Here is a 19,995-nt window from a genome sequence, read left to right on the forward strand (position 1 = left end):
GATGGAAACAAAGTTTTCTTTACAAATTCAACATAACACAGGATGAGTTATGTATATACAAATGCTCATTTGGGGGTGAAGTGTTCCTTTAAATGCTATCATTGTCTTGGAGTAATTTTAATCAAAAACAGCCTCATATTTCTCTGGGATTAAAACATCGAAGGACCCCTGATCTAGAACCCTAAGAGTCCTGCTCTTGCCCTAAATATTCAATTCGGTAACTACAGTGTGAGTGTTTTATGAATGTGTCTTGCACTGCATTGTGTGTGTGTGTCCCATGTTCTACTGACCTGGGCTGGAGTTGCCTGGACTGGCAGGGGCGGCCCCTCGGCCTCGACTCACCAACAGAGCCTCCTGGTTTTCAGCCAGAGCCTGCTTGGCCAGGTAGCGCTCCCTCTTAATCTTCAGCTCCAGGGATTCAGGGACGTCGGGCACGATCCAGTCAATGGCTCGCAGGACAAAGAACACCACATGCTGGAGGAGGGAAGACATGCGTACAGCAAGGCCTTTTAGTTTCTCATCAGATTGAAGAACACAGCCTCTCCTGTCCCAGGATCTGAAGTTTGAACTCAGAGCACTCAAGCAGTTAGAAACCATCTGTAAAGATGTGGACGGCAACATCTTGTGTTTGAGCTCTGTGGTGACCTTGACCTTGAAAATACTAGTTTGACAAAGGAATCCTCAGTTAGACCATTTAGAAATTTTCCCCTGAAATGTCTCCATGACAACCGAGCAAGGTCCATCCACTGATGAAAAGTCACAAGATGTGGCTAAAAACTCTGATTTATGATCCTCAAGTAAAGATTTCTTTATCAAACACGCCTGGTTCAATATTGGTTTATCAAATGATTTCCTCTCTCTACTCCACTGCAGAATCCCTGCCATAAAGCTCCACTGTTGTCCAAAAACTATTACGAACACATCAATAAGCTGCAACGTTATATCGGGTGACCATTTTTCTTCATTACTTTAAGAAACACCGCTGCGACTTATTTTGAGCTCCACATCCATCGTCCTGCAGCCAAAAACACTCACTAGACCACCAAATGTGTATTAATACGTGGCTGAAATACTCCCTAATAAATTCACTATTACCTCCTGTTTAAGTACTGTTGCATAAAAACGACAGTGCCCAGCTGTTTTAGTAAATTATCGAGCCTTTAAAATGATTTCAACTATATATGTGACCAAGCTCTACGTGCTTGGTAGGAAGGAATGAACTGAGTGCTACAGACTGAATGGGGAGATTGAAAAAGCACCGTTTGTTTTGTCTTTTTATGGTATTTGTTGACAGTAATGAAAACTCAACATATACTTTGACTCTAGTTGTGTGGAAGTTTTAGTGATTTATGAGCTGAGGTTTACTTTGCGAATGCCAGAAATATAAATGTAAACAACTATAATGAAGAGCAGGAGAAGGAATTGCTGAACAAACAGAAGATGCACACAGCCTCTCAGAAGTCTGGAACAGTGCTAGATATATAGAGGGAGACAGGGATGAAATGGATGCAAATGAATAAATACAAACTTTATAAGAGAGATGGGGCCTGAGGTAGATGCTGAGCAAAGTAATGGGATGGTGAAAAAACAGCAAAGACAGAAAAAGTGGGTAAGTGTCAAAGAAAGGAGACTTGGTAAAATGACATACTAGCTATAAAATTACATGAATTACTGATAAGAGCGAGCATTGCATAAGATGGAAACACTAAAACACACACTAAGAGAGAGTTAAATTGTCAGTCCTTCAAGCACCTGGGAACAGAGGCACAACTGGGGATAGAGATGCAGCTGAAAGATAAAAAATGAATAAAATCTGGCAGGCGGAAGAAAAGAAATGAGCAAACAGAGAGACAAAGCAGCTCCCTTCATACCTCGAAAGCAATGATAAAGCCAAGTCTGACGGCGAGAAGCTCCCAGTAGAACAGTGTGTAGTTTCCATTGTTGTCTCTGTACGCTTTATATCTAAAATAAAATGAAATACAGAGTTACTGCAGAACATACTGCAATGGCTGGTGTGCATGATATGCAGCAGCAGCAGCACGAGACCAAACTGAGCAATGTGTTAAACATCAGTAATGCCACCCTCTGTTGGTCAAGTCTGTGATCTGAATTCAGCAATATTAAAACTGAAACTTTTTAAGGATTTTGCAAAAACACTTAAACGTATTTAAAAGGCAAAATATGGAATTCAATACAAAGAGTTAGATTACATTTATTAAGAAAATCTGCAGACAGTATACCTGCACATGGGGTAATCGGTGTAGTTAAGTGGGGCGTGAGCCAGGGTGAAATTGACGTATCCATTGAGATCATTACCGAACTTGTACTGGTAGAGCAGACGAGGTAAAAAATCTGATGTGAAGGCTATTAGGAAAGCCTGCAGATGGCAAAGAGAAGAACGGCAAAAGATAATGTGTTAGGAAAGAGATTTGCATCCAGTCCGGTGTGGGTGTCATTTTCAATATGGACTCACATTGGCGATGACAGATAGGTGCGACAGGGCTTCCAGTATGTTGAACCAGACTCCGATGTTCTGGGCGCGCTCAGCCACCGGCCGGCGGTACTCGCACACAAACTTGTGGGCATCCAGACGGATTTCCACCCAGTTGTTGAGGAGGGCGAAGAGCGGAGCGAGGGGGAACGCTGCCACGAAGATAGTGATGAACCCAAACTGGAGCACTGCAGCACAATGAGTCATTTTTTATTTGCACAGTGAGACAGCAATTTAAATGTCAGACATTACACTTTTTAACATAATGTTCATCATACTGTATATAACATTTGAATCACAGTGTACTTAAGGTACAGTTGCGGACACTTGCCCATCTCCAGGTACTCTTCGAACAGGCCTTCGCACTCCACCAGCTGGTAGTCTTCCTCCCAGCGCTGAGGCTCATGGGATGACTTATCCCCCAGCACCTTGGCCAAAGTTCTTTTCTGGCGCCAAGCCTTCACTTTACTGTCAGAGTAGAGACACAGAGCTTGTGAATATGGAATAAAAAATGACGATAGTTAAGATAGTACTGGGAATATAGAACTTAGATTCACCACGGGGAGGTCAGAGGTCATGCTCGTGCTTTAACATTGACTTTCATTTTTGTTGACATAGTTCTGTCATTATTATAATATACTGCAGTCCTTTTTCACACCCTGAATACAACGTATATCTCACACTTTTCATATTACATGGTTAACTGCCAGCTTCATTTCTGTGTTGATGATTTACCACGAGTTTGGGTTTTTAATTCCTTAAAAGCTGGATTCATTTGGAGCTGTTGTCAGGGTAACAAGTCCCTGAGGCTCAAACCTTCAAAAGCAGTTGCAGATGGTTCTATTGTGGTTTTGCAACTAGCATCTTAGTAATTCATTCCCGCTCTACTGTAACACACATCTGCCTCAAAACACTGTTTGTGTCAAAAAATCTGTACCATATGGCCACTTTCACGCAATCACTGACAAAGCACACAATCTCATAGAATTTAGGGATGACACTAATGGGGTGTTTGACTGGTTTCACTTTCTCTTCCTCAGTGGCAGCCATCCTGAGATATGGAGCAAACAAGTACGACTGGGACAAGTGTGCTGATCCAAAGAGCCACGAGCAGAGCCATGGTTGTATATAAACACTAGATTTTTTCTTAATTAGAACAGACTAGTGAACCCTGAGGAGGTATTTGCTGAATCTGACAAAAAGTATATTAGATTAGAATCGCTGACGGCACCTTTGAGCCTTGCCAGTGGGTCATCAATAGGACAAACCTCGAGGGGTGAGTCCTTCAAAGGATTGAGGCACTGAATTGGGACGCAGATACAGTACAGATAATAGAAACCACAAAGAATTCTGACGAGCAGAACAAACTTGGCTGCAAAATTGCACACTAAGCGATAAACAATCTCTTAATTAATCTAACAGCAGCTGCATGAGACGTCACTATTTGGGTTTGGGCATAGAGATCTACGATAAAAAAGGGCCCTGTGTAGCCTTAATTTCACCCTGCCCACTTCATTTAAAACAAGTGGTGTGCAACAGGGCATTTGCCATGAATGACTACCATAACACCCTACAAGTAGGTCAAGAAACAAGTTTAACAAAAGAAAGCAAGTAAGCAGTTTACAGTCTGTGGTAAATTTCAGATAATTTGAACATTTAAGGAGTTGTATTTTGTTTCACAGGTGAGCAGCTTTACCACTAACCGCCAAATGTCTCTTTTTGGAAGGTCCCTACAAACTGATGATAACACTGAAATGAGGGAAACACTGGATCTCAGTGCCACTAGCAGTCAAAAGCTCAAGGAGCAACCTGGCATTCTGCTATATTATTTTGTTTACTAAAGCCTTCTGAAACCTGATTCTACCCTGTTGTCTGGTGTGCTGTGTCTGGAGACATACACACCCACACACACCCACACACACTCAGTGTGCCAGTGCTGCAGAGGTAGAGCAATGAGCTTTACTGCACCAAAATAACAGAGCTGCAATCAGGATGCAGAGCCGTCTGATGCAACACCTTAAAAAACAATGACAATGTGATGTACACTTAAAAAAAAGTGATGATGGACTTTATGCATTCTTGTTATAACACAAATATCAAATGTTTGTATTATGTTAACTCCTATTTATTCTGTTTCTAAATCTTTTTGACAGCTCTGATTTAATTTTATGAATTCAAGCTGAGGAGAGCCATTTTCTTTGCAATCAAATTTTATGTTCATGTTTAAATTAACAAAATTGTACTCCTGTCTGGTTGAGAAAACCTCTTATAAGCTCCAAGAGGCAAAGTGAGGCAGGGAAACTTAATAATGTTGGAGATTAAGGTAAACATACGGGATAATGAACTCCTGGATGTTGTTGATGAGTTGCTTTCCCACCATGATGATGAAGAGTTGCTCAGCCAATTCAATAAGGCAACCCCCGGGACCACACTGCAAAGTGTGAAGACACACGAAAACACACAGGTATGACACAGAAAAGCAGCACGTTTTTCATACTTGAACAAAAATACAATAGCAGGGAGTTAGTCCTCCCTTTGACATTTACTGGTAAATTAAAGACTCACATCTTCATTTCTCATTCCAAACAAGGTCCCATAGTTGGTGGGGTAACCCACAAACCTACCCACACAGAGAGGTAAGACAGTTAAAACTTTATATGGCACAAAATTCTCTTCACTTTCCAATAGTTTCTGTGTATGACTGTGATTCGTGTCTCACCTTCCTTTAAAGAAAGCCACATAGAAGGGGGAGGAGTAGAAATTGACAAACTGGAAGATGAAGACCTTGAAGATGAAGGCATTGTCATACTGGGTTTGTGTTCTGTGCATCTCTGCAACAGAGAAAACATGTACACACAGTGTTAAAGACATCAAAGTGATAGTAATAATGACAGTAAGTGGCGGTAACAGTGTTACTGTTTGATGTTGTTTGCCGGAGAAGGGGGTTTGCTTAAAACCTGTGTACGAGTGTTGCCATGCTCAGATTTCTCGGCAATAGCATGGTGAATATTGTTATCTTAACAGCCAAGAAATAAACTGGAATTATCCTCCAAAGCAGCAAACAGAGTAAAATGGACAAAACAAGTGTAAATCGTATCAAGCAGCCACTAATTAACCTGAAAAAATATCTATTTCCTTTCCTCTGTCTGATCAAGACAAATGTCAGCCGAACCAATAATCATACAAACTGCAAAGTAGGGCTGTTGAATATGGCGACAACAATATTACTTGTGATAAATGAGGCTACAGTCCCAAATGTTTTCTCAAAAGCCCCAAACCTTTTAGGTTTTTAAAATACTTTTAAACTTCGTTTCATTTCCCTAAAGTCTTTCTGACTGTACCAGCAAATCAATAGAGCAAAAGTTCCAAAGGTACTTTTCTATTAGAAATGCTGTTAATGCCAAATTCCTACTCTACCTTAATGAAACTGATTAGATACAAAATGAGATGTGTATTCCTTGGCAACTTCCTTGCTTTTCCTAAATGATGTACAGATTTTTAAGCATTCTATTTTTTCAAATGGCTTGATAATTAGTGCAGCATAGTTGCATAATGCCCCTACATAGGACTAAATGCCCCTGTCCCCCCTAGGTTAGCTCTGTATGCTCCGCCCCTGCAGCTAAAACACAACAAATTGTTGGCTGAATTAAAAAATGAAAGCAAATTTTGGTGAATACTGAACTGAACACAAAGGGGAAACAATAATAAATGAAAATAACTGTCTCTAGTTAAGACAGATATACCAATTTTCTCACTTAGAATCAGGTCTCATGTATGTTGGAGGTTCACTTGAAAGAGCTTGACATTTGACCCTTTTTTCAGGAGTCCTGAATTTGCTCAAGTCAGAAGGCCATGATGGAACATGTGACGTGGTATAAGCATGATGGTGAAGGATCTGCTTAATAGAGACGTACCGCTTATCCTGTCTTTTTGGTGACAGTGTGTTGCATGCTATTTTTGGTAAAGGTCAATACCTTATGTAAGCAGTTGGAAACCAGTTATGGAGGACTACAACGTCCTGCTGTAATAATGAAAGCTAACCAGTTACTCTCTCACCCTGGAGAGAGACGGGGAGATTCTGGTTCTGAAACTCAGGTATCTCTCTCTAGAATATTCTGAATATGATATTATTTTCCTTCAACCCATCAATGCTTTTTGTGCGTTTATTTCCTGAGTGCTGAGTGTTTGTAGGCAAATTGCCACCCACAGTTCCTCACAGGATCAATTGTAATAACTCTTTGTAATGATTCTTTGACTTTTCATCTAGCGCCATCAAGTCTAAATTTCAATTTGTAATTTACTTATGACCAAATATCCGAAAAACTAATGACATTTCAATCAGGGTTTGCCTTGTTTTTTTGTGCTAATTTGCTTGTTAGACAGTGTTAGCATGGTAGCATGACCACGTCTTAGTTAAAATCTAACTGAGGTAACAGTACTAGATACAGAAGGTAACGTAATGCATGTTGACTCACTGGATATTTAAAACTAGTCAATAAAACCTAAATTTAACAGTCTGAAGTAGCATTGTTCCAATACTGGCATTTCTAACTTCAATACAATAAAAAGTATTTATATTCAAATCCATTTTGAGTCCATAGGGAAAATTTACATTGAGGGCGTACAATTTAAAATTTGTACCTAAAGATAAATACAATAAGGCTATAACATTTCAACCACGACTTTTTAAGCAGAATGACTGTAGTAAACCTTACAAATAAGAGGGAGACAGTGCAGCTAGTAAATGAGTATTGAAACTGTTTTGAATATTCAGTATTGATATGTATCGATAAATCAATATATTTAACAATGCTAGTTTGTAGAAAATAATTGAGCTGATGTTGTTTGTGTCTTCATGAGACTGAGGCTAAAGACAGTTTCCTGTTTCAGGAGCCTAAATCTGGGAATATTATCACAGGTTCCTTCAGTGACTAACCATCATGGCTCTTATAACTATGTCATTATTTGTGTATATATTATCCAGTGGTCCAGATGTTGCAGGACACTGAAAGATGTCAAAATGTCTCAACAATTCCTACAGTGTTGCTACAATGTCTGTTTGTTGCCCTCACTGAAAGACTTTTTTTTTTACTCCAGATGGTGGGAATGAATTCAAGACATCATGTACTTGAGGAGTCTCATCTTTTAGTTAGTGGAGATCCAGTGAGTGGCTGATATCAATATACAGCATTGAGGTTTGAGGTGTTGAGAGCAGTATTGATTCTTACCCCATTTAGTGAGCTGCTCAGCTAATGCAGTGTAGACCCGGCCCATCAGCAGGATAAGGCCCAGATTCACAATACTGCTGGAGATGTTGGCTATAGTCCCTGCCTGAGGAGGAGTTCACACACACACACACACACACACACACACATACACATACACACACACACACACACACACACACACACACGAGTATGCACGAAAACACACACACACACACTCTGAGGGTACAACAGAGCTGATGTACAGCTATAGCTTATGCATGTTGTTGTTACTACACTGCTTTTGAATAACGCAAAATATTAGAAACACAACAAATTCAATCCACACATCCTCTGTAGATATCCAACTCTGATATACCTCTGTACGCAGGACCGGGCTCCCAGTATGGAACATCATCACACTGATGATACCGCGGCACATGACCACTGTCACCAGGAAGATCATCACCACACACAGCTGAGAGGGAAGACATTATAGGGAGGGATAAACATTACAGCTGCTGGGTTTTATGAAGTAATATAAAAAACAGTAAAAAGAAATTAAAACAATATAAAATAAAAACAAAAAACTATAAAACAAAAAGTAGTCTGGAGATGAGTTGCTGGCTTGAAATGCTACGTAGCATTCATATCCTTCTAATGGCAGCTCTTTGGTGCAAGGATCTATTTGTTTTTACCTCGCCGAATTTTATGAGGTAAAACAAAATACACAAATTCTGAACATATGAACAACATCTCAGTAATTTATGCACTTTTCAGGGTATGTAAAGACACTTTACATAAGTTAAAATGATTCTAAAAAACGCGACTAAAAATCATTAAAAGAAATTGTCAATAACATGTCAATTTTAAAATGGAATTTCCCAGAAAAGTGTCAACATTTTTTAAAGATTATTTTTAAGTCTTTTTTCGGAGGGCCGCTGGTCAGAATTCAACCCACGGGTGTTGCAGCAAGGACACTGCCTTTGTACATGATGCACCTGCTCTACCAGGTAAGCTACTGGGTGCCCCAGATTCTCACATTTAAGAAACATAACACCAGCAATGTTTGAATTTTTGCAGAAAAAGTGACAATTATTCAGTCCACAAAGTAGTTGCCAATTAATTGACTCATCATTGCAGTCCTTGCAATAATTGGCCACATCCAGGGTTGGTAATCAGGACCAGCCAACAGCCAGTTCTAGTAAAATAGGCAGATGGCTGCTATGTGATTTTCTTCACTCACCAGCCAAAACTAAAAACCAAAAAAAATGGTAATCTACTGAGAGGCTGGTAGAGTGTGGAATCTTCCAGCCACAGTGACAGGTGGCCAGAAAGTTAATTTCCAATCCTGGCTACATCGCAGCAAAATCAAGCACAGCCATCATCATCTACAACAGAGCTGGCTGACAGTAAAAAGGAAAGCTACTCGACTGGATAGGCTTCACTCTGAGTCACTCTTCTTGCTTTGCTTTCCTGTAAGTGGTCACAGACACTACTTTATGCAGTCTGCCTTCACAGACTGTGTTGGTGCCATGGTAGCATTTTCAATTTCCCACCTCCATCATCACTGTCAGGAAAAGGGTGGGGAAACTGATCCTCAGATCACTGGCCAAGAACAAGTTAATCCTGAGACTGAGCATACGGTGTACACGGCTGAGATTATCAGATCATATCCTGCCCTGTGGGCAAATGACCTGGATTCATTATTAGAGGAAGGTTCAGTTACCACTGCAGGATTCAGTGGAATAGCACACAGGTGTGAACCCCACCTCTCTTTCTCCTCAGCATCACAAAAGTAAAAGCTCAAAAGACACTGAGACTCTTTACTGAAACTAAGTATGATGACAATGATTGCAAGAACAAGGAAAGGAGAATACATCTGTTCATACTTGATGTGATTATTTCCATTAAAAACAGGTGAAGTAATTCATCACAATAATCATACTGCACTGTATTCATCAGATTAGAAGTTGCTGATATTTGACAGCGAATCTGAGACTCGTATATAAGTAATGATACCAGCAAACCAATGTCTCGCAAAGGAAAGAATGTCCTGTTATCCAAAATACTTCACCTGAAACAATGCCAACATGAAAAGACAGAACACCATCTGCCTTTAAAACACTTTAAACTGTGTCTCACCATCATAATGATCACCATGGAGCCAGTGAACATGCGGGACAACCTGGTCTTCTCAGGAAAGTAGGGCTCTTTCACCCCTGTCACTGGGTTTGGCTCCATCGTAGGGGCTGTGGCTGCAAACTCTGGACGAGGACGCTCCTGAGGGAACAAAGTGATGACATTAGCATCAATGGATAAACTCTTTGCTGGTTTGCTGAAAAAAGTTCAGCTTCAGACTTCAGGTCAGGACCTGATGGGTAAGGAGTAGGTCCCCCAGAGGTGACGTGCCTAACTTCCTTAACAAGACAGCACAAAAAGGTCGCAGTACACATTTTACTGTGTTGTTTACTCCTGTAAAATAAAATGTTCAAAGGGAAATAACCTATCTAGACTCAAACTTATGTGAACCATTAGTCAGCTAATGAGCTGTCAAAGATTAGCTTGTTGCACAAAGTGATGTGGTTTTAACTGCAGTACTGTACCTTCTTTTGAAATGTATTAGTTTTTACAGCAATATGTGTTTATACACACTAAACACTGACACTGACCACACTAATGAGGTTCCAGTTTTATTTCATTTTATTATATATATCCTGGCCTGAGCTAATGACTAGAGTCATTAGGCTACCTTGTCCAACAGGCTAACATCACCTGCTCTTTAGCTAACATCAACCATTTTATCCCTGTTTATTTAGCCAATTCATTTTTTTTTTTTAATTTAATTTTCAATACAACACACTGCAATAAATAATATTTAGCAAGCAGCTGGGTTTGGCTTTTAGCTGTTAAACAACATTATGTTAATGCCATAAAAAGTCCCGTGCAGAACAACTTTGCAAGCGATGTTAAATCATGGTAAGTTAAGTTCTATTAGAAAGTGACACAGCCCAATTCTGGAGACACAAAAGGAGATGATGCACCTCACTCCTGAGGGACCCCACACTCTTCACATGGGCTTGTAGGCCTGGGTCTCGAGACGTGGGGTTTGGAGTAGGACTTTGATGGGATTGCTGGCCCCTTAATCATGACATGCATGAGACCAGTATGGTCACACTCAGTAGGTGATTTGAGGGGGAATGGACAAAATGACCAAAATGTTTCCACCCATCCTTTTCCATCCACCCCAAGGTCACTTATAGGTGGTAGGCGGTCTGCACCCAGACACTGTCCTGTTTAGACCTGGACCTCTCAAAACTATCAAAACTTGATGGAGCTTAAAAAAAATAACATTTGACGGCACTACGTTTGACAGTGTCCTAGAAACTGGAAACTCACAGACCAATTCTATGCGTTAAATCGTCTCACGTGATGCTGCTCAGACAAGAAAAAAGACAACAGTCGGAGAGAAGTAATTTGACATAGCATGTTCTAAAGAGAGAGAGACATTGAAAACAGAGCTTTCAATCAGGAATGGACAGACTCTTACATGTTCAGTCTTCCCACAGCCACTTCAGAACCAGCATGTCTCATATCACGCCATCCCTCTTGTTGCAAAATGACCAAAATGCCTCCCCCTTGTTAACCTGACACCCCTTCTCTCCATCTCTTGGTAGCAGAGTGAATGCCAGGGCAGAGAGGTTGAATGTGTTAGTCTAGTCTGCCTGACTAATTGATCCTTCATCTGACTGAGGTTTGTTAGAATCTCTTACCCTAACCATGGCTCTGTAATGTCAGTGGCCTGTCTGTGCTGTGTATTGATAAATCCATGGCGCTGTTCGTGGTGCTGAAGTAGCAGACAGATTTCTATTTTGAGTCCCACCCCTGTGTCTGTTTCGTCTTGGATATATGATATTCTCTTAACTATACAGCTGTTCAGGCCCTGTCACACCAAGCTAACGGTCGGCTGACGGTCAAAGTTGGGTCATTGATGGGCGTTCATTGGCGCACAGTAAATATGCTCTTGTTCTTTCAAAATTGGATTGTGCTGTTAATGTGCTAACTGGCTAACTAGTTTCAAGACGATCTTCCAGTTTCTATTTTTGAATGAAGATTACAGACGAACGTCATCTGCTGGTGTAGAGAGTTATTTCATCTCATGCAGGCACATAAGACCTGTGCTGGTTGACCGCTGGCTGCAGTCTTTGCATCATGTTCATGTGCAACGTTTTTGCTGAGACAGGCTAACGTCAGGCAAAGCAGTGAGACGGCTTCGTCGCAGCTTGTTCTCTGAAGTTGGTTTTGTGTGTCTGGGCCTTCAAAAGCGATCAAACCGCCCACTGGTCAAACTCACACAGAAAGCGAACAAGAAAAAATGGATTGTAAGACCTCTTCTTCATGGAAGTCCATGCAGTCCCAATGATGGGCCAGGGTGGCCATCTTCCGCTTCCAGTACTCCAGGAAGGTTACGGCCCAGAAGGACATGAACACACTGAAGAGGACTGTGCCTGGGTGGTCAAATAAGTAGCCCAACTGCAATACAGAAAGTACATCAACTTTAAGTCTCAGGGTTCCCACACCTTCTGAAACATCAACATCAAGGACTTTTTGAGGACCTTCCAGGCTCAATTCCCTCAAATTCAAGTACCCAAGATGGCATAGTTTGAGACATGGATCAATGTTATTTACTGTTGTAAGTGTGAGAATTTTTATAGTGAGAACTAGTAGGCTTTACAGAAGCTTACAGAATGCAATTAAACATCAATGATGCAACAGTAGGAGACACACATACAGACAGGGTGTTCTTACACAATACATATAAACTCAAGCAACTGAAAGACATATCTATAAATATATATAAGTCTTTAACTCTTTCAAACACTTTCAAGGTCTTGATTTTTACCCTCAAATTCACAAGGATTTCGAGGACCCTTGCAAACCCTGAAGTCTATTTGCATTACAGTTAGAAGCTGGATTAGTGAAATGTGTTTCCTTACCTTGGCCATGGTGCAGATTTCAGACATGTTCCAGGCCTTGCATGTGTTACAGAGAGGACACATCAGATAACTGGCTCCACTGGTACAGATTTCTTCACTGCTGACAGACACAAAGATTAGTTACAACTGAGAAAACACATTTCAAAGCTGTCAAACCAGGACTGCTTTTTCAGATTTTGATGTATGAGGTGGCCGAGCACACTTGACAGAAACTATACTCATAGTTATCAGTGTGAGAGTTAAGAGATTGGGTGAAATAACCGTAATGCACTTTGCGCACAAACCCAGGATCTATTGATTGAGAAAGTGTAACAGATGGAAGGTGTTGAAATCGGTCTCCCAGCTTGTGACAGGGAGAGCTACTGCAGTGAGTTACTGAAACCATGGCTACACATGCTGCACAAATAAAGCCTGTGCTCAATACGAGACATCTTTCTTTCTTATTTATATAATGGGGAGATTACGCTGCACTAATTGTCCATTATCACATGAGATTGCTGCAGTTTGTTGCTGCAGGCTGCTTTCCATCCATTCTCCACTAATCAATGGCTTTAATCTACAGTGTGAACTAATGAACCTCATGAATCTGAGACATAAGGTTGGTTCCTTTCCTGAGATATTGACTCCTCATCGTCCATTCTCCCTAACCTTTCTTGTTACTTTATAGCCACATAAATAGAATGATGGCAGGATGCCATAGAAAGAGAACGGTAAACACAAAATAATCTGTGAGGCAACATTGGGGTACAAACACTCGGAGGTACGCTTACTCTGAAAGAAAATTGATTCCACAATATTGTGTAGGTAGAGCAGAGTCCACTGTGATTATGAATAATAAATAATAAACTGGGCACAGGCATACCCCATGTGGATTGAATAATTATGGGGTTTGTTTTCATGCAGGACAGACTGTGCTTTGATGCTTTGGTATATTTGTATCTCAAATGTGCTTGCTTTACATAATTTGGGAGGGAGAGTGTTAGTAGAATTTTAATTTCTGAGTGATTCCAGTTTCCCTTAAAGCCGCTATAATGCGTTTTTAACTGATTAAAAAAAGTCTTAATTTAATACAGATGCCTCTATATGACCTACATAAGCAAACGAGACTGTCAGCAATAAGACTGGCTATTAACTATTTATATAACTGTTGTATAATTATTCTTAATACTTCATAACTATTTTAGAATTATGCTTAATCCCTGTCGCTGGGTCTGATTAACTGGCAAATCACATGAAACAACTTACTGCACGCTCCCTGAAAGAGCCTATGCTTTCATTTTCCCAGACAAAGTTTTGTAGTGAATGCCAGTAAACAGGAGGCGGGAGGAGAATTTGATAGAGCATGGCAGAAAACACGAGTAAAACCCCAGTCGCTCATTCAACAAATGGAGAGCACTCAGAGATTTAAAAGGATTCAAAACTGATCATAAATTGGCCCTCTTCCTCTTAGACAGGTATGTAATAAGTCTAAACTGCAGGATGTGGTTTGACATCAATATATGAAATTACATCTGTGACTCAACAAAATTACTATTACCAACCAATCAGATCTGTTAGTTGTAACCAAGGTTTATGAACGGTACAAAAACTAAGCCTTTTCACCATCATTACATTACAGTTATTAATCTTACATAGCCACTTATAGATACATTACCTCATCCCTGCACATCCTGCAAGTAGGCTGCATCTTTCTTTTACTCTATGTCAAGAGACTCATGCTCATAGGAAATGCAGATTTTATGCCAGGAAACACGACCACTTTTGCCCACAGAAGCAACTAAAATCAACACAAAATGAAAGTTCCTTGTAGCTGCTTTAGACAATCTCATGACTGCGCATTTAGCTATAGTTCTCTGCACAGGCGTGATGGCACCAAACCTGGCAACCTCACTGTTGAACAGACTCCAGAAAGTCACTGTGTCTAGTTGTTACTTGCCGAGAAGTAGTTCCACCATGTAAATTATCCTCAATTCACCGTTTGTTTTCATCGAGGCATAAGTGGATGTATGTTGTGAAAATGATATATAAGTAAAAAAAATGAAAGAATGACATTGATAGCACATTGAATTTCCCTTCATTTCCCAAGATTCTCTTAATGCCATTTGCTTTAAAGATATTGCCATAAGCCAATGTGAGAGACAGCAAGTGCAATAAGACCTCAAACAAACACCTGGTGATGTATAATCTGTTTAGTTATCGCTTTAACTTTTGTGATACAACCACTGCAACATTTATCTGTGACGTGATAAAACATAACACATTACTGACACTATACTGAACTAAGCTAGAGTGTGTTTTATTGCTTAGGAAGTCAAATTTTAATTTGTAAGAGCAAGATTTCTTTTTTGAAAAGTTACATGGTCTCATTTTAATGAAGCATCAGAATGCTCAATAAAGCAGAATCATCACTACTAATGCAGTACTAGCACTACCAGTATTAATACAATAATGAATGTAAAACTGGTGCATTCCTCTCCAAGATTTGACCAGATTTACTTGATACATTAAACAAATCATCTTAATGCTACACTCTGTCTTGCTCCATCTCATTTATTTTGTGTTATGCAATTAAACATGTTTTCTGTGGAGCGTGTGGACTCACGCAGGTGCGTTGGTACCCATGGACATGACTCCAGACACAAAGACCAGGGTTCCAACCACAGCTGCCGGCAGCAGCCAGGCTGTGTAGAAACCTGCAGAGACATAAAGCTCCATTAGGCCGCAGCTCTTGGCTGATGCAGGGATGTGCAATTACACTGCTGTTTGATGCTGGAGTGTCCTTGATTAAGAGGTCGGGCTGGAGACGTACGTCTACTGCTGATGATGATAGTTTTCGTGTCTAAAGCTTTTCCTCAGATTTTCAGTTGACAATGTGAAATGAGCGACACTTTCCTCTTTGTTCAGACATAATGAAATTAACTTCTCATGTCAGAAAAATAGATAACAGATTTAGAGGGCATGTAATATTAAATCCTCATCTCATGGTCTTTTTAAAATACAACTGCCTGTTTGTTCTCCAAACTACTAATTTCAGGGCACAGAAACTAATGTGTCTGAGTAAAAATATATATTTACCCAGCCAGGCAAAGTAGAGTGCAATCTTCTCTCCAAAGTACTCCCTGATGTGGTCCAGTGGTTGGTACTTGTACCATCTGAACCAGCGGGCCCAGTAGTGGTAAAGAATCTGCCTCTGGTTCAACTCGTCGGGACGAATCTCATACTTTGGAAGCTGAAAAGGACCCTTTGGAAAAAAATAAACCTTTTGATTAGAGAGGGAAAACTGCGCAAGTTTTACATCTGATTAAAGAGCAGATAAATAATATCTGACCTCGTGCAGGGGGAAAGCTGCTGTGTACACCCCTTCATTTACCAGTCTGTCCACACCAACCTCAGCCCTTTTCCTCTTGCCGTACACCGTCCCGGCAAGAATCTCATACACCTGAAAAAATACACAAATTCTCAGTTTACGAGATGATAATGTCACCAAATACACTGCAGAGGAATTCCTGTTACTTACAATACGGTGTCTCTGTGTGTTAGTGAAGTAGGTTTCATGGTTGTCACAGCCAAGGAACCTGTGGATGAGACATTCATTCATCCAAAATACACCTTTATACTGTGATACAATGTTAATCGATCCTATTATTTAACAATGTTTATTAGAACTCACCTGTTCATCTTGGACTTGCGAAAGGCACATGTATAATAGTCCAGCGGCCTGTTTGGCACGGACTCCATCAATACGTTAGGTATGCATAGTCTTTTCAGTACCCGAGCAGATGTGTTTAAGTCCAGATTTGGCTGTGCCTGGACACCAAATACAGATTCAGTCAGTGTAAAGAACATTTCTGTCTCTTTTATATAAGGTTGCAATTCTTAATAGTTTCACTGTGGTGACACTTGTGGTTACTGGTAGTTAAGTACATTTTACTGATAAAGATACCACAATTTTGTTAGAAACGTTCCAAATCATCCACTGGGGGCAGCAGATGTACCTTCAGCAACTCTTCCCTCAGTAATTCAACAGAAAAAAAGCAACCTGTATCTGTTTACAACCATAGGCTGTACATAGCCTTCCGGTCTAAAAAGTGAAGCCAATGCATTAGTGCCTTAAACCTGCATTCTTTCTAATGGCCAGCAGGACGTGACTCCTCTGGTTGCAAAAAGAATTCTGTGAAGATGGACCTACTTTTCCCTTTGTTTATTACCTCAGTTAACACTTTCCTAATGAGTTTATGGTCTCTATTGCTAGTTTCAAGTTTTCTTCAGTACAGAACGATGTTCATTTAGTAAACTGTGGTCCCATTTAGAGTAAAATAGACAATAAAGCAGGATATACTTTAAGGTGTGGCTAGTTTATGTTCGACAAGTAGCTATCACGGTGGCATCCTCAGGTTCTCCATCAGATCCCCCCCCTCCACAGCTTCACCCTCTCGTCCAAACATGGTCACTTCTGGCTCCAAAAAAACAAGACGGCAACAGCAAAAATGCCAAACTCTGATCATGATGGCTACGTTCACATCTCTTATACAGTCTATACTTACAAAACAGCCAAACAAACCGTGAGCTGAGAGGATTCTGTTTCAGGTTTAAAGATTTAAAAAATTATGGCGTCAGATGCAGTAATACTCAGCTTATTGGCTTTTGTCACTCACATCATGACCAATAGACGCATGCATTTTTTCCTGTAAATTCTTTGTGCAGGGGTACATTTGAACCTTACTCAGGAAATAAGGTCAAATAAAACTGGGGACTGATAGAATACCAACACTAAGAGTCTAAACCCATGCTAGTTGTACTTTAGCACAGCAGAGCTTTGAGCTAAATGCTAAAATCAGCACGCCACCACGCTAAAATGCACAGAATGACAATTAAGCTCAATTCAGTTCAGTTCACTGCAATGTTACCATGCTGATGTGTAACAGGTACCATGTAAATGGAAGCATGCAGATAAACACTAATTAGCACTAAACACACACAAGTATGACTAAAGCTGATGGGAATATAATTAGTGTTGCAGGTATGTGGTCATAAACCAATGTGTACCAGATAACGTTGCAAATCATCCAATAGTACAAAATACAAAAATGTCAACCTTACGATGGCGCAACAGGAGAAGTCAAGGGATCACTAAAGTCCCAGTATGGCAATTAATCTTGTACATATTGGAATATTTCACAGGATAATTGAAAACTTTGACTAGCTGGCTGCACTAGATAGGTCAAGAGGATCACCAATACCATTAGGAGAGCCCAGAGGACGGCCATCTTGAATGTCTGTACAAATGCCAAAGCATTCCATCTAATAGCTGTTGAGATATTTCAGTCTGTCTGACAGACAGAGCCATCCATAAAAACTCTCAGGATTATAACTTCATATTAGACTTATTTGATTATCAACTGCTGCACTGACCTGCAGTGGAGCTCTCTGACAGAGCTCCTCAGCGTAATACACCAACACATCCCATGGAGCGCTGATTTTCAGAAAATGTATGGTTTTCTTTTCATTCGATGTTTCCTCCTAAAGAGATGAGAAGCAACATGGAGACATTTTGAATTGGTAAGTCAACAAAACGATGAGTAGGATTATAACGTATTAATAAGATGAAAAATCTTTATTCTGATCTACACCACCTTTTCCATGAGCAATCCAGCACTCTCCAGATTCTGAACAAACTTCTCCCGCCACTGTGCCAGCTGTGCCCTCTTTCGTTCAGACCTGCTGTTCTCCTCGGTGGGCGCTGCTTCCCCCTCCTCACCGGTCACCTCACTCTTCCCCTTCCCTCGTTGTTTCCTCCGCGAGCGAATCTCCCACACCAGTACAAAGTCTTAACCCAGATCAACCATAAAAAAGACAAATGAAGGACTGGCTTGTCCATCCATCACTGAGCTTGTGAGAACTAATGCAATGTGAGCGTACCGATTTTGGTTCTTCCATCTCTGAAGTAATTCCCCGGCTGTGAAGCTGGCTGGTTACTTTTTGTATTACAGTGCATATAAATAGGATCATCTCCAGCCATATCTTCATCAGCAGCTGCGGCTGAAAGCTAAAAGCATCCATATAGTTTAGTTATAATTAAAACAAGTGGGAACTGCTGGCTCACTTCTCTGCATGTAAATCCTGTGTTCTGTATATGAATAGTACATTAGTTTAATAGTTCAACCCATTAGATCCTGTGCCATTACTCAGCATCATAAAAGCCTCCACTTTGCAATAATAATTACAGAAAGACAAGACAGAGAAAGATCATTTCGCTCTTTATAGTATGACTGAGAACGATCTTTCAGTGCAGTTACGTCTCACAAGACATTTTGATTTCCCCAGTGACAAACAGCGCCTGGTACCATTATTGTACGTCTGTGTATGTCTCACTGCAACATCTCAGAGAAGTCAGTGAGGTGCGACTTGATGAGCAAAGCAGCAGGGTTATAGCTGCTGTGTGAATGTGCAGTTATTTTTCAATGTGATTCCTATAGGAAAAGAAAACATAAATAGCACTTACATATCTCGGCGGGATGAAGCTCCCATTCTGCAGACTCCCATAGCTGTCTGTGGTTTGTGCTTCACCCTCATAGTCCAGATCCAGGAGGACCTCTCTGTCTCCCTTCAGCAGCTCTGAGCCCTTCCTCAACATGATGAGGCGGGTGGCAAAAGGTCCTGTGGCTGGACACAATATACTGAGCATTCCACATGAAATAGTACTGTTGAAGAAATCTGTGCTTATAACTTAAGTATTTCACAAAAGACAACTACAGACATGCTTTAAAGAAAGAGAGTGAAAAGAGAAAAGAAGGGTTGATACAGTACCTTTGCTGTGGTGAAAATTAGGCTGCTGCTAAAGTCTGAATTTGCAGCAATCTGTGCTTCCCTTCTCCTCCCTCTCTTCTATATCTCTGCATCCGCCAAGCTTCTCTGCTCCACTGCTAGATAGCTGTGGAATACCGTAATGGACCGAGCATGCAGGCAGCAGCTGGTACTTCGCTGCATTTCAGCAGAGGAAATGTGCACCAGGAGATAGAGCACAGCGCACATCCCTACTTCATAAATAATGTAGTAGTCAGTCAGGGGTGGAGAATGGGAGAATAAAGTCAGAGCTCTCTCTAACATGCTCATTATGCAGGACATTACACATGTGGGAGCAGTCGCCTTCTTTGATTTATTGGGTGTTCCCTCATCAATACAAGCTGCTTCACATGTTTAATTTAATTGGTTTTGAAATGAACACACAATTAACATAAATTATTAACAGTGCTAGAAGAGAAGCTCCACCCCTCTTAGCTTTATTTCCTGACATATGTCATCG

At 40.6% G+C, this 19,995-nt stretch overlaps 1 protein-coding gene across 1 annotated transcript; it reads right to left on the reverse strand.

The window, feature by feature from the left end:
* Nucleotides 1-88: 88 nt before the first annotated feature.
* Nucleotides 89-19,608, reverse strand: ano11 (anoctamin 11). Its single transcript, XM_050065238.1, has 23 exons — nucleotides 19,500-19,608; nucleotides 19,195-19,355; nucleotides 18,612-18,738; nucleotides 18,326-18,519; nucleotides 18,105-18,212; nucleotides 16,363-16,499; nucleotides 16,210-16,267; nucleotides 16,021-16,131; nucleotides 15,768-15,933; nucleotides 15,295-15,385; nucleotides 12,693-12,789; nucleotides 12,085-12,228; nucleotides 9,841-9,978; nucleotides 8,075-8,173; nucleotides 7,720-7,822; nucleotides 5,211-5,322; nucleotides 5,057-5,111; nucleotides 4,825-4,922; nucleotides 2,823-2,959; nucleotides 2,474-2,679; nucleotides 2,241-2,377; nucleotides 1,872-1,962; nucleotides 89-474 (listed from the first exon to the last, which is right to left on the reverse strand). The coding sequence occupies exons 2-23, from the start codon at nucleotides 19,324-19,326 to the stop codon at nucleotides 283-285; spliced, it is 2,733 nt and encodes a 910-aa protein (XP_049921195.1). The 5' UTR covers nucleotides 19,327-19,355; nucleotides 19,500-19,608; the 3' UTR covers nucleotides 89-282.
* Between the last annotated feature and the right edge of the window lie 387 nt (nucleotides 19,609-19,995).

The sequence above is a fragment of the Epinephelus moara genome, chromosome 16 (genome assembly GCF_006386435.1).
Source record: "Epinephelus moara isolate mb chromosome 16, YSFRI_EMoa_1.0, whole genome shotgun sequence".
Lineage (NCBI taxonomy): Eukaryota > Metazoa > Chordata > Actinopteri > Perciformes > Serranidae > Epinephelus > Epinephelus moara.

Coding starts and splice junctions, on each gene's coding strand:
- ano11 (XM_050065238.1), bottom strand. CDS start 19,326: ATGTTGAGGAAGGGCTCAGAGCTGCTGAAGGGAGACAGAGAGGTCCTC. Junction 18,213..18,325: donor CTGGATTGCTCATGGAAAAG/GTGGTGTAGATC, acceptor TCATCTCTTTAG/GAGGAAACATCGAATGAAAA. Junction 16,500..18,104: donor GTCAGAGAGCTCCACTGCAG/GTCAGTGCAGCA, acceptor TTTGGTGTCCAG/GCACAGCCAAATCTGGACTT.